General features: G+C 49.3%; 1 protein-coding gene across 6 annotated transcripts in view; it reads right to left on the bottom strand.

Moving 5' to 3' along the window:
* KCNIP2 (potassium voltage-gated channel interacting protein 2) overlaps positions 1-17,600 on the bottom strand; it is a 294,234-nt gene that overhangs the window by 13,737 nt on the left and 262,897 nt on the right. For 5 of the 6 annotated variants that reach the window (XM_083149646.1, XM_083149650.1, XM_083149651.1 and 2 more), the window contains 4 exons: positions 16,013-16,137; positions 5,322-5,391; positions 2,579-2,649; positions 1,816-1,923 (listed from right to left, as the gene is read on the bottom strand). In XM_083149646.1, coding sequence (XP_083005772.1) covers positions 1,816-1,923; positions 2,579-2,649; positions 5,322-5,391; positions 16,013-16,137 — 374 coding nt within the window. The remainder of the gene's footprint in view (positions 1-1,815; positions 1,924-2,578; positions 2,650-5,321; positions 5,392-16,012; positions 16,138-17,600) is intronic. The other variant, XM_083149647.1, reaches the window with a different exon arrangement.

Below are 17,600 nucleotides of genomic sequence, written 5' to 3'. Positions count from 1 at the left end.
TGTATGTATGTATGTATGTGTATGTATGTGTGATGTGTATGTATGTATGTGTGATGTGTATGTATGTGATGTGTATGTATGTATGTATGTATGTATATGTATGTATGTGTATGTATGTATGTATGTATGTATGTGTGTGTATGTATGTATGTATGTATGTATGTATGTGTGATGTGTATGTGTGATGTGTATGTATGTATGTGTATGTATGTATGTATGTATGTGTGATGTGTATGTATGTATGTATGTGTGTATGTATGTATGTGTGATGTGTATGTATGTGATGTGTATGTATGTATATATGTATGTATGTGTATGTATGTGTGATGTGTATGTATGTTATGTGTATGTATGTATGTATGTGTGATGTGTATGTATGTGATGTGTATGTATGTATGTGTATGTATGTATGTGTATGTATGTATGTATGTATGTATGTATGTGTGATGTGTATGTATGTGTATGTATGTATGTGTATGTATGTATGTATGTATGTATGTATGTATGTATGTATGTGTGATGTGTATGTATGTGTATGTATGTATGTATGTATGTATGTATGTGTGATGTGTGTGTATGTATGTATGTATGTATGTATGTATGTATGTATGTGTAAGTTAGGTAGTTACTGACAGAAGAGAGTATATCTTAATTCTCCTATTATCTATTCATGGCCCAAGAGAGGCCATTTGGTCAACAGTCTAAAGGTCAACACGTATTATGTCGTCACAAGAAAAAGGTTGATATGTAAAAAGGTCGACATGAGTTTTTCATGATTAAAAAAATAAATAAAAACCCGACTTATTTTTACTTCATCTTCCCGGTAGGCACAGTCACGGTATAACACATAGACAATGTCTAGGTCGACAGTCACTACTAGGTTGACCACTGATGGTCAACAGTGACTAAGTGGACACCTTGAAATGGTCAACATAGGTAGACACTGACAGGTCAACACAAGCTTAAGGTGGACATGGGCATGGTTGACACCCACAAGGTCGACATGCATTTTTCACATAGTTTTGATGTCTATTTCGACAAATGTTGACATGTACACCGTATAAGTGTATGGCTCGACTCGCTGAGCTCGGCGCACTATTATATCTCTGTACGCCCACTTAGTAAAGCACGAACCAAGTCAGTCTACACCAAAAAAAAAAAAAGCATGTCAATATTGTAGGTGCCCATGTCGACCTAAAGCCTGTGTCGACCTCCTGTCAGTGCCGACCTATAGTATGTCGACCTAGTCACTGTCATCCATAAGTGGTTGGACCAGTGACTGTCGACCTACACATTGTCGACCCAGGGACCGCATAGCAAGCCGGCATAGAGGGAGACTATAGTAGTGTGACCTGCGCAGCGATGCACCGTGCCCTAATCATGGCGAGAGCAGCGTGCCATGCGAGGGGGCGCAGTGCAATAAATATGGTGTCAACCTTTGTTTTGCTTATGATGACCATTTGACCATGTCCACTTAATGTGTGTCGTCCTTTTTCATGTGTCTGTCGACCAATAGTGTTTGATCTTTTGACGATTGACCTCGGCGCTGTCAGACATAAGATAAGGTGAAGATCTATTTCGTGAGATGGTTAAATTTGGGCTCTTATAAGACCAATAGGAAAGTCTATCATCGTTCCATCTGAGTCAACCCAATGAGCGCCAGATGGACCATCGTCCATTGGTTTCCTGTTGCCTAACTGTAGAAGAAGCGGGTGTTGGCCACGTTACAGAGACGCTGCAGTGCTCCATTGATACGAAGAGTACAAGTAACCTCATCCCAGACAAATAACCACGTGGCGCGTGCGTGCTCCGTACCTCTTTAGTGATGCAGCCATCTTTGTTGAGATCATACAAGTTGAAGGCCCAGTTGAGTTTGTCGTCTATGCTTCCTCGTAGGATCACAGACAATCCCGCTACAAAATCCTACAGGCAACAAAACAAATAACAAAGTAAGGCTGAGGGTAACAGACCAACGGCCTAATTCAGGTTGGCACACCAAGCAGCAGTACTTCACTTCATCTTGATCATGCTGACAGTCAATATAACGACAGGACAATGCCGACACTTGTAGCCGATACAGTACATTTAAACATGGCGCTTTACGGCCATATTAAAACTATAATGCCGACACTGTAAAAATGCTTTAAATAACATTGTCCTGTCGATTTCATGTTGTCGACATATTATTGATGGCATAAAGATGGACAAGATACTACTTCCCCATCAAGTGGCTATTGAAAGCAACGCAATATATAATGGGGCAGATGTATTAAGCCTTAACAAGAGATAAATGCAAGGGTGATAAGGAGAGATAAACGTCCAGCCAATCAGCTCCTTACTGACTTTTTTCAAACACAGGCTGTAACATGCCAGTTAGCAGGTGATTGGCTGGACGTTTATCTCTCCTTATCACCCTTGCAGTTATCTCTTGTTAAGGCTTAATACATGTTCCACAGTGTGTCCTTAGTAAAACATTCTACTAAATGTTGCATTCATTATGACTGAGGCAGCTAAATTAAGTATGGAAAGTAACAATATATATTTCCTGCTATATGTGAAGCTGATCACAAGTTCTCACCTCGAAACTGACGGAACCGTTGTGGTCGGTGTCAAATGCATTAAATAGAAAATGTGCATACATGCTGGAGTCTAGGACGGAGAGAGAACAAAAGAACATTAAAGAGCCAGTGCCGTGTATATGGCACAATATAGAGGAGCAGTTTTATTACTGACCTAATGAATGTGCCTGCACTAGTTATATTTATACGTAACATAATCTGTCCCATCCCTACTGATAACTGTAAATGCTTCTCTGTCGCTGGGTTTTTGCAGTGACAGGGAAACAGCGTGTGCGGCCGCTCAAGCAGCGAGGCTCGCGGTTAAATGCACCGGGCTCCCTGCATTAGCCGCAAGAGTTGCTGTTTGGGGGAATCCTCTCCGTCACCTGATAGCGAGGATTCCCCCGGAACACTGAATACGGTGAGCGGCCGGCACAGGGTTTAAATGGCAAGTGTCAGCTGCATTGAATGCCCCTTTGAGTGCCAAGTGAATTTGTGAAAATTGCCAAGCAAACATTAGTATTCATCATTAGAGACAGGATTATATGCATTTGCATATTTGCATATGCATTTGCATATTTGCATATGCATTTGCATATTTTGCCCATTCTCACTGGTTATTGCATATTTTACCTAAAATCTAGTGATGGTGCATATTTTAGGTCCCATCCTCTTACCACCCGTGAGTTACAGCACTGCTTTGCCCTGCTGCTGCTAGCCACATAGTGGTAGAGTGTGCAGGCTGGGGCAATATGTGCGCAGTGTGTGGAACCTTGGATGTACGCTATGTCTGACGCTGCTCTAGGCTGCCAATCCATGTTGATAAAAGTCAGTCGGGGCGGATGCCATTACAAAGCTCCTGAACTTTTGCCTTCCCCTGGCCTGGGACTTTACACCAAGAGACAGACTTCTGCAGCAGAGGAGGCGGGCAGAAGGGTTGTGACATCACGCAGCGCAGAGGAAATGCCGTGTCACAGTGAGTATACAGCGCAGGGAGGAAGCCTTCCACTGCGCCGCCCTCACACGCTATGCTAACATTTGATCCATCGGCGCTGGAGATGAGGGTCCGTGTAGTTAATGCCAGAAGAACGCTGCAGTCTGCTTTAGCAGCCAAGAAGAAAAAAAATCTGTGGGCCTATTTTTGAGGTTTATTTGGAACTAATTGTTTGCTGATTTTTAAATAAATAAGTGAAAATTTTCTTTTTTTATTATTTAATGTAGCATATTTTAACACTTTTTATGCATATTTTTATTTTTATTAAGTATTTTTCTTGCATATTTGCATGCATATTTCAAGTTTTTTTTGTTGCATATAATCCTGTCTCTATTCATCATAATGACCTGTTGTTACCTTATATAGGAAATATTATCCTATTTTAGACATTTTTTTATTTGAATTTATATAACAAATGTGAGCGACGATGACATATTTAGCGGATATTTTGCGCATCTCCTAAGGTGCCCATACACGGTACAATTAGCGGCTGTGATCAGGGCCGGCGCCACCACTAGGCAAATCTAGTCATTTGCCTAGGGCGCCGGCCACTGGAGGGCGGCATTTTGTGCCGCCCGGTTACCTGTCCTACGGCGCTGTGTATTTAAATCTGGCGGCGGAGGCGCACGCTGATCTCAGCCAATCAGCGTGCTGCCAGTGTTTTCACACTAGAAGCGCTTCCGCATAGCCCGGCGGATAGCGCTCGTTATTTCTAATGGACTGCAGGGACCCCCGCTGCCTCCGCCGCCAGATTTAAATACACAGCGCTGCAGGACAGGTACTTCCACCTCCCCCCTCCCCGGCACCGGGGCGCCCCCACCCCGACTCGCCTGGGGCGCTCCGGTGCATTGCACCGGCCCTGGCTGTGATGCGATGGGACTTCCCACGCACATCACATCGCACAGCACAGAAAGTATGTGCTGCGCGTACTGTTTGAACTAGATCGCATCGCATCTAGTTCCAAACGCACGGTGCTTTAGCTCTGTGAAAGCTGTTAGAGGCACGGCTGCAGGTACTAACGCCATCTCCAGATAACGTTAGCCTGCTGAGACCCACCGTGTCCAACTGGAAAAGGGCCTGGACTGCACAGAGAGGTCCACTTGGATCCTCAGCCTCCTCCAGCACTCACTGTCCAGGTACACCACCTCAGATGACATAAACTCCTTTATGTCTATGGAGGCATATGCCAAGGAGAGGGAACCCAAATCTCACATTTGCTACTGTGCAATGTCAGATCCCCCGGTAGAGACTCTGGAGATATACGGGGGGCGCTGTATCTGTGAGTTACATTTAGTCTCTAGGGGGTAAATTTACTAAGATGGGATGTTGCCCATGGCAACCAAACAGATTCTATTTGTTATAAATTTTGCACCTTCTAGAAGATAATTGATCTGATTGGTTGCTAGGGGAAACACACCCCATCTTCAATAGTACTCCCATCTCAGTAAATTTAATGAAACAAATCACAGGTGCTTCTTTATTACATATTCCCCATAGTCCCCAATATACTATATCCTGGAATCCCACTGACCACTGATACAATTTGTAGGCCACGCCCCCTTGCCACCAAGCCACGCTCCTAAATTTTGCAGCCGTCAAGCCTGAAGATTTCATAAAGTTGGGAGGTATGGCTATGGCCCCTACACATGAAGCGATGTAGTGGGGGGGGGGGGGTGCCTTAGTGAATTTGGCGCCTTATACAAAAGGAGCAGACTTGATGGGCAAAGTGGTTCTTATCTGTATCATTCACAATATAAAGTAAATCTTACCTCCTTGCGGAAAAAACTGGGAGTAAATCTGTTTGAAATTATCTTCATCGACAATGCCAGTAGGACATTCCTGTTACAACGAATAAAATAATCAGATTACAAATGAAAAGCAAACATACACTTAATAAATATCTATTTCTCATCTTATTTGCTGTAAGGCGCAATACCCGGTCTCATTACTAGAGGGCAGCATAAGGCTGCGCTCCATGTAGCAGCGTAACTAGCTACTACCAGGTCTGATGTCCATCTGTTTCCCAAGATCATACTTAGAAAAACAAAATCACAGAGTTTGACCCTTGTATGGGTCTAAATAATGAATTGGATATTGAGAACCTTCCTCAGCAATCATTAGAATAAGAACCATTTTGCCGAGGTTCTCTTACTATTATGTAGCCTGAAATCTGAGCTTCGCTGCCACTTATTACGTTTTAGTCGTGTATACGGAATAAAATCCAAGCAGAGCAGCAGAGAGGCTTACAGCCGGGTCATCGCAAACTCTTTCATTATTTATGATGTGACTTTCAAGAAGTTTAATTGTCTTCTGGCAGATCCGGGCGTGTGTCAAGGGAAGAAGCAAAGACTCCACATACACAGGATTCAACTGTGACCCTGACCCACTGGTGGATCCGTGGCCGACTCTACGTGGATGTGGACTGATGTCAAAGCTTGAAGAGTGATAACGTGGAGACAGATAAAGTACCAACCAACCAACTTTGGTCATATTACAGGCTGTGGGGTCTATGCACTAAGGGCAGGGTTGCCCTCCCCTCCCAGACTGCAGGCAGTCTCCCCCCCCCCCCGGCGGCAGGGCTGGCAACAGAAATCTCGGGCCCCGATACACTGATATATCTTGGGGGCCCACTACCCCCCCCCCCTGTTGAGCAGAACATTTTTAGTACACTGCATATTGAACGTGTTTTTTATTGTTACAAAATAAACATAAGGCAAAACGAAGGCTGCATAAGCCAGAGTGTAGTTAAGAGCCCGGGGATTTAGGGGTTAAACGCAGATACACAAGCAGCATCAGAGCAGTGTGTAATTCTTAGGCAGGTTAGCATGTGGTGCTTATGGGCCAATCAGCACCCAGAGGGGAGGCAGCTTAAGTGGGGTATATAGGGTCCAGCTTAGGGGGAGGAACTTCCTCTTGGAATCCGGATTCACACAGTGCAGCACGCGAAGCTAAGTACATTTTACTTTGTTTTTAGGCCTGTTGTCATTCGCGCAGCTGCAATTATGTCCGGCCGCCCCAAGAGATCTGCCCCACCACCTAGGTGGTTGGCAGACGCAGCCCGCCCGCTGGCGACTGTACCAGCGCGCGGGGGAGGCAGGGGAGGCAGCAGGACGGCCGCGACCGCGTCATCGCGGGTGAGCGCGCCGTCTCCTGCACATTCTGCCTCTGGGGGACATGTGTCCCCACCGCAGGGAAGCGTTTCCCCGGCTCAGCAGGGCTCTGCTTTGAGCGGGGAGCGCGCTGCGCCAGCAGCACATGGTGGGCACCCAGCAGTGAGTAGCGCTGCTGGGGACAGTGCTCTGGCGCCATCTGCTGGCGTTTTAACGCCAGCGCAGGGTATGCAGACCCCTATGGGCACCCCGCGCTCCTCAGGCAGCGGGTTGAGTGGTGGGGGGGTGTCACTCAGCGGGGGGGATGGGGGGGTGCCCCCCAGGACTAGCACCCCATTAGCGCAGGGTCCAGGGAGTCCTCTGCAGGTCATAACAGGGGGCCCCACATGGAGCCCTCTGCGGATGAATGCAGGTGGGCAGCGCGGTGCGGGTCAGGGCCCTCTGGCTTCCCTGACAAACATCATAGCCCCGGGGAGGGGCTCTCTCATCCCCTTGGGCTGGGACGGTGGCCGTGGGGACGCTTTCGTCGGCGGCCAGATGGATGGCGGTGCCCCCCCCTTCCAGGGTTGGCAGGCCCCACAGCAGCAATGGCATCAAGGCCAGCAGCCATTCCCCGCGGCCCCTCAGGGCTTCGCCGGGGCCCCGGCGGGGCAGGGGGGACACCAGGGGTTTGGCCACACGGGTTTTGGTGCGGGTCAGCAGGCATACATGCAACCCCCCGTGCAGCAGCAGCAGCAGTGGGCTTTTCCCGGTCAGAATGCGGGGGGTTACCCGGGGTACCCCATGCCCAACCCACAATACGGGCCCTACACAGGGACCCAGCAGCCCCCTTTCCCGTACTTTCCCCAAGCAGCGGGGACAGGTGGAGGGTTTCCCGGGGGGTATTTCGGGGGGGCATGGCAGGGTGCTGGTGCACCACAACCGCAGGGCCCGGGGGTGCCGCAGCAGGTTTTTCAGGGGGCGGCTTACACGCACCCCAACATGTATGTCCAGGCTCAACAGGTCAACCAGGTTTATGCGACTGGGGGCCTGGGGAGCTCTGGTACAGCAGCGGGAGGGTCAGTAAGGGTGACGGGCTCAGGATATGGTCCTAACACTGCACCTTTATCTCCCGAGGTATCCTCTGTCGGAGGCAGGAGTGGCATATTCGGGGGATCGTCCCAGGAAGAGGACGCAGAAAGGTCCAGGAGGGCCCCGGAATCCAGACCGCCAACACCGGTGACGGCTCCAGCCATACCCAGGGTCCTGGCTCCGGCCCCCAGGTCGACCGAGACCCCTGCATCCACGTCAAGGGCAGAAGCATCCACTTCCGCAGGGACAGGGGCCACAGCACGGGCGGATCCCGTGGTCCAAGGCGAAGCTTCTGGAGATGGTGAGAATGACAATACTTCAGAGTGTGCATCCTCTTCCTCTCACTCCTCAGCCAGTAGGTCCCCCAAGCGCCCGCGCAAGTTTGCTAAAATGGTTGCACGCGCGGTTGCGAAAAAAGTGGGTGGCACTAAGCGGGCTAGGAAAGAGGCGGATCCTGAAGTAGCTGCCACAGCGGGCGATATGGTCCATTGCACCAACACCGCCATGGCCAGGGGCCTGCGTAAGGGTGTAAAGGACAAAATTAAAAGGGGAAAGTTTGTCGACTTCTTTACACTGACAGTCGACATGAAAAAAGACTTTGAGGCAGCCAAGAAAGCGGGAAGTGGTAGCGAGGCGGCCTTTAAAGGCTTCCACAATTGGCTGAAGGGCTTTTTAATATTCTCCTCTTGTTACCTGAGCACAAGGCCTGGGGAGCACGTGAACGTCTTACGCTACCTGTTCCTTGTGAACGAGACGTACACGGATTATAAGGGGCTGGCGTGGCGGAACTACAATGAGAAGTTCCGCCTCGCCCACGCCGGGTCAAGGGTCATGCCCATGGGCTGCAAGCACGTGGAGATATGGCTCGAGGTCATAGGCAAAGGGCAGCATAGCTCAGATACATCGGGTAGGAAGCCATTTCCTGCGGCCAAACCCGGGTCTAAAGCCGGCGGCAAAGGGAAGTGCTTTGCGTACAACGAGGGCAAATGTGACAGGGGCGCCAAGTGCCGCTTCCGTCACGACTGCAGTAACTGCGGGGGGGCGGGGCACCCCTCCAAATCCTGCAGGTCAGCGGCCAAAGGTGGGGATCACGGGGACGCCGGCACTGGCGGAAAGTAAGGCCCCTTCCCCAATTGTGGTAGACGCCCTGGCCCGTAGGTTAATGGCGTACCCTAACAGGGCTGACGCTCGGTTTTTGTTGGACGGGTTTAGTTTTGGTTTCCCCCTCCCCATCCCTGACGGAATCAGAGTTTCCTGCATTAGGAACCTCAAGTCGGCCAGGGATTTTCCAGATGTGGTCCGCCAGAAGGTCCAGGCTGAAGTAGCCCTGGGCAGGATGGCGGGCCCCTTCCAAGGGAACCCCCTCCCTGACATGTGTTTTTCCCCTCTCGGGGTGGTCCCTAAGAAGACCCCGGGTAAATACAGGTTGATTCAGCACCTGTCGCACCCCCACGGCGCGTCCATAAACTACGCCATCCCGGATGAGTTCTGTAGTGTGCAGTACCAGCTATTTGACGAGGTGCTGGGCATAGTCCGGGGTTTCGGCCATGGAGCACTTATGGCCAAACTGGATATTGAATCCGCGTTTAGGCTCCTCCCATTACACCCTAAGTCCTTCAGGTTCATGGGCTTTAGGTTAGATGGAGGCTCTTACATAGACAAGTGCTTACCGATGGGCTGTTCTGTCTCCTGCTCTTACTTCGAGAAATTCAGCACGTTCCTGCACTGGTGCATACAGAGCAGTACAGGCTGTGCGGGCGTAGCCCACTACCTGGATGACTTTCTCTTTGTGGGACCAGGAGACGACGGCACGTGCGCCCATATATTGTCCCGGGCGGTTTCCCTGCTAGAGGAGCTGGGGGTCCCTATAGCTGCGGATAAGACGGAGGGACCCACCAGGGTCCTGTCTTACCTTGGCATAGAAATAGACTCGGCCGCGGGGTGCTGCCGCTTGCCCGAGGATAAGGTGACAAAGCTTCAAGGGCTAATAGTTGAGTGCTTGCAGAAGAAGAGGATACAGCTGAGACTATTGCAGTCCCTGCTGGGGTCCTTTAATTTTGCTTGCCGCATCATTCCCATGGGGCGGGTATTCTGCCGCAAGCTCGAGAGGGCCACGGCGGGGGTTCGGGACCCCCACCACATGGTCAGGCTGTCACGGGAGATGCGAGACGACATGGAAGTGTGGTCCACATTCCTGGGGCAATTTAATAGGGAGCTTATATGGCCCACGGAGCCAGAATCCAGCAAGGAACTGCAGCTCTTCACTGATGCGGCTGGCTCCACGGGATTTGGGGCTTATTTCCAAGGGGCATGGTGCGTCGCACGGTGGCCACAGTCTTGGATTGACAGGGGTTTCACGGTCAATCTTTTGCTGCTGGAACTGTTCCCCATCATAGTATCAGTGCAGCTGTGGGCAACGGAATTGGCGAATCGGAACATAGTGTTCTGGTGTGACAACCTGGGGGTGGTACACGCAATTAACAATCAGAGGGCGGCTTCCCCAGAGGCCCTCAGGTTGCTGCGTTACCTGGTGCTTCATTGTCTGAAGTACAATATACATTTTGGGGCTAGACATGTCCCAGGCATAGAAAACACTATAGCTGACGCCCTGTCTAGGTTTCAGTTTACTAAGTTTCGGGAGCTTGCTCCTGAAGCGTCACCCTTGGGGCTTAGGTGTCCAAATCTTGTATGGCAGATCATAGAATCGGCATGAAGGGTTTGGCACTGCTGTCACTGGCGCCCTCAACCCGCAGGGCTTACGAGGCGGCCTGGAGGGATTGGGAAGAGTTTCAGTCTGCGCCTGACGCTAGCGGTAAGTCGGTCGAGGACCGGTTACTCGCATTCGTATGGGGCCATTATGTAAGAGGCAGATCAAAGTCGGCTATGACGGCGGCTTTGGCTGGTATAGCTTTTCACAGCAGGCTGAGAGGGGAGCAAGATCCCACAGCCTCTTTTGTATTAAGTAAGGCTTTGAGGGGCTGGGCTAAGCAGCGGCCAGTGCCTCCTGACACTCGGCGGCCTATAGACGAGCGCATGCTGGGGGAGCTAGTAGCAAATCTGGATAAGGTGGCTGATAACCCCTTTGAGGCTGCGCTCCTGAAGGTGGCCTTTGCATTCGCCTTTTTCGGGGCATTCAGGATTGGGGAACTGGTAGCTGCGAGCAAGAAGGCCCAGTCTGGTCTTAGGTCGGAGGACGTGGTTCTCCATGAGGACCACGTCCTGTGCAGGATACAGAGATCCAAAACAGACCAGTTGGGAAAGGGTAGTTGGGCCACCCTGCGATCCAGTGTGAACCAAGCCATTTGTCCTGTAGCATTATGCAGGGACTACATGTCTCTTAGGCCGGTTGGAGCCATGCAGTTTTTGGCGCACACAGATGGTGTGCCCCTCACCCGTTTTCAGTTCGGGGCTGTGTTTAGAAGGTGCTTGACCGGCATAGGCTTGAGGGCTCAGGATTATGGGACACACTCCTTTCGCATAGGGGCCGCAACATGCGCAGCGGCGGCGGGGCTTCCACCCTCTGCCATACAGAAGGTAGGGAGGTGGAAGTCATCGGCTTATAGGAAATATATAAGATTAGATAAGTTAGATAAAGTAGATAAGTTGTAGAATGCGCCTGTTGCGCCAGCCCAAAAACGTAAGTTTACAGTCGGTTCTGGAACGGCTAGCGTTCTGGAATCGACGGTGTGGAGTGAATTTTTTACTTTTTCCTCCGAGATAGAACTAATTCAATTCGGCTGTCACCAAAGTTCACCGGAGGTTTTTTAAGTTTTTCACCTTCACTTGGGCTGTTTACTGTATTCTGGTTGTGTTACAGTGTATAATATATTGATGTTAACGTTAGGTTTTTTCTCTTTCAGCCTTTTCCCTTTCCTCATCACATCAGGGGAGAGTTTGGGTAGTGGGCCACTCATATATTTTTTGGGCGGCCAGGCATCCCATGGCCTCCAGAGCGTTAGGCTTGCTACGAGCTGACTCAGTGCAGTGGTTTGGGGTTAGGGGACTTCAGTGGGGTGGGCTTTATAGCCTGCTGGTTTCCAAGGCCCGCAGTTCAGGTCCCCCCAACACATTGATTATACATCTAGGGGGCAACGACCTGGTTAAAAATACGGGGCTCTCACTCATGTGTAGCATAACGGCTGACCTGGAGCGCATTGCGGCCCTTTGGCCAGGTGTGCGGTTAGTGTGGTCTGATATCGTCCCCCGGCTTCAGTGGCGGGGCTGCAGGAATGCAGTTGCCATAGATAGGGCAAGGCGAAAGGTGAACCACGCGGTTTCCAGGAGGGTGAGCGCCATGGGGGGTAGGGCAGTGCGGCACCCCACGATAGTTAGGGAGTCGGCCCACCTTTATAGGTCAGACGGGGTCCACCTGTCTGACGCGGGCATGGAAATTTTCCTGGGTGACATCTTTTCTGGCGTGACTCGGCAATAGGAAGGCATTAGGTCTAGTTTAGGGGTGGCGGGCCTGGTCCCGGGCGACCTTGTTAGGTCTGGGGAGCCTTGGCAGTGGCGAGAAGGCGCTCTCGAGCAGCAGTCGGGTGAGGTGTCAGGTGGTCACCGTGCCGTATTACCCCCCCCTTGCCAGGACGGTGGGCGAGTCCCGAAATGAGCGGGGACGGTGGGCACTTCCTTGAGGTGTCCGCGCCTTACCTTAGAGGGGGCGGGGAGCCGTCACGGTGCAGGCTGTACCTTACGTAAGGGGTGTGTTTGTTAGATTGGAGCGAGGCAGTCGCTGCCATTGACATACACCTCTGACTGGTGCTGGTCTCAAGTGCTGTCTTGGCCATCCCTTTGATAGACTAACAAGGGTCATACCACCTAAATAATTAACTTGACCATTTTAAACTTATGCCATGGTTGTCTGAGTCTTATTTTTAGATAAGGTGTCCGCGTGAATTATTTCTAGGAAGTTATTGTAAAGGTAACAACAAAGGGTAACCAATATAATCCCTTGGGCGCCTTATTAATATTCACTAATACCGGAGGAGGGTTCCAGGCAAGTACCCTTACAGGAATCCAGGCACGTGCCTTTATAAACCATTGCTAGGTACTGCACTGCCGCAGCTATGCTTACAGCCCCTCAGAACCTTGGGGCCCCTAACAAGCTTGGGGCCCATTTCAGGTGTCCCCCTTGACCCCCCTGTCGCCTGCCCTGCCCGGCGGAGAGGGGCCGCGGGACCAAAGATGCAAATTGCGTCCTTGTAGTCTCATCCACCGCTGCCCAATGCATGAAATACCGGCAAGGACACAATTGCACTGGCCCCTAAACATGAAGTTTCTTCCGTGGCCCCAGGGCCAGTGTAATGCTTCTCAGCACCCTAGACAAAACTTTAACCTACTGCTGCCCCCCCCCCCCCCCCCCCCCCAAAGTTGCTCCCAAAAATCGTTTGGTCCTCTCAGCCCTTCCTGTGACGATGGACAAGTCCCCTGCTTTTCCTGGAGGCTTCCATTTGACACCCACAATAGAGTACAAGGAGGAGGGGGCAGTAAAGTAGGGATGTATGCCTCAAGGAAAAGTATGGTGGTGAGGTCATAGACAGCCATGATATTTTGATAGGCAGACTTGGTGGCGCCCCCCCAGATCCTGGCGCCCTAGGCAGCTGCCTAAAGCTGCCTAATGGTAGAGCCGGCCCTGCGTGGCCCCGCCCCCTGCAACTTTCCCATCCTTCGGCGGCCCATCTCCCCACAGCCACACTATAAAGTAGGCATCCCGGACTAAATGGCCAAATGTGCAAACCCATGGCGTCAGAGCCCGCCACCTTTTACGCGATCTGCGGCGGAAATAAGAGTGACTTTTATTACCGGGGACAATAGACCATCGAATGAATACCGGCGACCACTGAATGATGTCTCTCTCCTTCGGTCCGCATCCTAGAGATGGGATGCGGGCGGTGGGGTGGGGGATTTGGGCGTTCAGTGGGCGGCACTGACCTGTTCGCTAGGCTGCAAGTATATGCAGTCTAGCGATCAGGTCTGAATAAGGACCAAAGTCTTGGAGAGAGATAAAGTGGGCAGGGATAAAGTACCAGCCAACCAGCTCCTAACTGGCATGGTACAGGCTGACTGTGTAGTCCAGACCCCCCCACACACACACACACCACCACCACCACCGGTTTCTTATTTATTTTTTCAAGTTATAAACTGTCTTGAAATGTTACAATGAAACCTCTCTATTCACAAAGCAGCCCACAAAGTGTACATGTACGGAGATACTGTATTATATCTAATGAAATATGACTAGTTAAAACCCTGTCAAAATTACAGCTTAAGCTGGGTACACATATGTACAATTTCATTTTTCTTGCGACCGTTCGATCGACCGAATTCACGTTCGGCCGTCCGAAACATACGACCGATCTGCGCGTACACATATGTACAATTTTACTTGCGACGTCCGATGTACTCCCGTCCAAACAATCGCAAGAAAAAGATTGTACCACCGTACACACTCTCCCGTTCTGGCTATTCGCACGATAAAAATGTACACAACATTATCATAATGGGCTGGATTAAAAGAGCATACCAAAACGTCAGTATTTCTTAATAAATGTTAAGTGTTTATGCAGAACAATGAACATCAAATATCTATCTATCTATCTATCTATCTATCTATCTATCTATCTATCTATCTATCTATCTGTCTATCTTCTATAACTATATGTCAGGAATGCACACACAACGATTATTTATTTCAAAAGGAATGCACACACAACGAATATTCTTTAACAGCATGGCGCGGAAAGTACGGGGGAGAAGACTTCCTGTTGTTTACATGCTGCGCTGATGGAGGGATGACGCAGCTAGTCAACACCCACATGGGCGTGCTGCTTTTGGGAGGAATGATCGCAGGAACGGGCTGCATATCGATCGAACGTGCGTACACATGTCACTTTTCTTTCGATATGGAGCCGTCCTGTCGGAAGAATATTAAGCAGCAAAGAACCTGCGACCGACCGACCGTGGACGGCCAAGAGCGTTTTTGGCCGTTTATGGATCGCAACGAAGGGATCGGGACAGCGTACACATATATACAATCGAACGGCCGTTCGTCCGCAGATCGGAAGAACGGCCCGACGATTGTACATATGTGTACCCAGCTTTAGTCCCTGTCTACTCCTATATCCAGCAAGTCTGGAACAGATCATTTTGGTTTCACTTTCTGTTAAGGCGTCATTTAGTTTATCGAGGGACCTCTAGTGGTCCCTGGTGGTACTTCACCACAAAAAAGATAGATCAGGGTTTCCTACCTTCCCGGAATGGCCGGGAGGATCCTGAAAATCGGGTCCTCCTCCTGGCCCACTGGAAAGGTGGGCAACCCTCCCGGATTCTGGGGGACCCCCACGCCACCCCCCGATTGCGGCGTCTTCCCCCTGACCTTTGCATTTAAATGCAACAATCCGCTGGTCTCAGAGGAGGGGGTGGAGCTAAAATGTCCATAACCGCGTCATTTTAGCCCCGCCCCCTCCACAGAGATCCGTGAATTGGGGTATTTTACATCCTGGGGGTGGGGCTTAATGATGTCACGCTAGGTACCCACTGGTCTCTAAAATATTTGTTAGTGAGCAGATGCTAATTCAGGTGGTAAATGAATATATATCACTCCACAGCCGCAGAAATGTACATTCTCTCAGAAATCGGAATGCTTTTCGACTTGTGTCGACCATTTTCATGTCAACCTTTTGAACTTGTCCACATAGTCAACCTTTTGACCATGTCAACTTATTGCATGCAGAGGGGACTGCACTGTGGCGTCTGGAAATCAGCATAACCAGGCATGTCCAAACTGTGGCCCTCCAGCTGTTGTGAAACTACACATCCCAGCATGCCTTGCTATAGTTTAGCATTCCCTAATAGCAAAACTGTGGCAAGGCATGATGGGATATGTAGTGTCACAACACCTGGAGGGCCATAGTTTGGATATGCGGATTCGGGGCGCCGCAAGACACCGGATGTCCTCAGTGCTGGCGATCCCCATTGAATAGATCTAGCACATATTACAGTACATACAGTACTGTACATGATAACATGTATGTAAATATGTACTAAGATGTGAGTTCTATTAAAGATGGGATGTTGTCCACAGCAACCAAAAAGATCCTTGATCTTATTTATTTAGCACCTTCTAGAAGATGATAGATAGAATCTCATTGGTTGCCGATAGCAACATCCCACCTTCAGCAGAACTTCCATGTCCTGTCTATCCATTGACCGGAAACCCGTACGGAAGTACTGATGCACTGATTGGCAGATTGCAGGGACGGTACAGTCGCTATACTTACGTTCTTAAAGCCCCGATAGAGTACCTGAAGTTCTCTTTTGGTAAATTTGGTTTGTTCTTGTAGTTGTTCCAGTCCTTCTGGACGATGGCAAACTGTAGACAACTCAAACTCATCCTCTATACTGTCTAGAAGAAGACGGAAAAGAAACGGAACATTAAAACACTGCCATAGACAAGGGATAGTAAGTCTACCCGGATAGTAAGTCTACCCCATTAAGGTTGACATGCACTGATGGTCGACATACCTTAGGTTCAACACCTGAAATAGGTCGACATAGCTAAGGTTGATATGATCGGAAGGAGTGCATGGTGACCTACATTGGGTTTACCCAATGACCCATAGACAATTAGGCTTGTCTACATCGATACATGCACTTCAAGGGTGATTCTGGTTGGTTTGCAAATGCAAATTTCTTCTTTAATGGACATGAGGGAGAAAATGCTCTGTTCCTGGACCACCCTGGTAATGTATGATTGTCAGCACCTGTGGTGACACGTTTCTTATCAATTACCTAGCTCCCCACAGGTGATGGCAATCCTACATTACCAGGGAGGTCCAGGAACAGAGCAACCCTGAAATAATGCAGCCAGTATTTACTCTTCACAGAAACAACATAAATCCCGCAAATCTAACTCTCTCTGCACATGTTACATCTGCTCCACCTCCAGTGCCGCATGGTTTTGTCCATTATAGAAGGAAGTTGCTTTTGCAAACCAACCAGAATCACCCCTATAGAAAGCTCAGGTTAACATCTAAAATTAGCAACATTCACCATATTGAATGACTAAATATATGATATTAAATGCGAAACATAATAATTCTGCCATTAGACGTTTTAGTTTTAATCGGTAAATGTGATGAGGAGGTGATATGTCAGCATTCCCGAAATATGGTAGCGTGCGGTAAGTTACTTATGATATCCTGAGAATGTCCATGATATTGGCAACACCCTTCATTAACCCCTTCCCGACATTTGACGTACATTTACGTCATGGTCGGGATGTACTTCCCGACACATGGCATAAATGTACGTCATGTTTTTAAACTGTCACCGCGTCTATAGACGCGGTGACAGAGGGACGATGTCTGCTGTCCCTGACAGCAGACATCTTCCCTCATTGCCCAGGGGGGGCACCGATGCCCCCCCCCCCCCTCAGCGATCGCTGCGATTGGCTGTTCAAACGTGAACAGCCAAAAGCAGCGTTTACTGTGTTATGTGTATAATTTTGACTCTGCTGCCCCCTAGTGTCCAAAAAAATTAAAAGCAGGTTGAAATAATGATGTAATAATAAAGTATACATATGGTCTATGTTAGTTATTAACTATTTTGAGTGGTATGATTATTTGTCTCACAAGCAGAAAATTTAACATTTTGCAAATTGCAAAATGTTCAATTTTTTTACGACATTTTGGTATTTTTCACAAAAAAAACAGACTGTATCGACCAAAATTTACCACTAACTTAAAGTACAATGTGTCACGAGAAAACAATCTCAAAATCACTGGGATAAGTAAAAGCAAAAAAAAGTTATCCCCACATAAAGTGATACATGTCAGATTTGAAAAAAAGGCCTCTGTCAGGAAGGCA

The sequence above is a fragment of the Crinia signifera genome, chromosome 6 (assembly GCF_055691185.1).
Source record: "Crinia signifera chromosome 6, ASM5569118v1, whole genome shotgun sequence".
Classification (NCBI taxonomy): Eukaryota; Metazoa; Chordata; class Amphibia; order Anura; family Myobatrachidae; genus Crinia; species Crinia signifera.
This window is presented reverse-complemented; position numbering and strand designations above follow the sequence as displayed.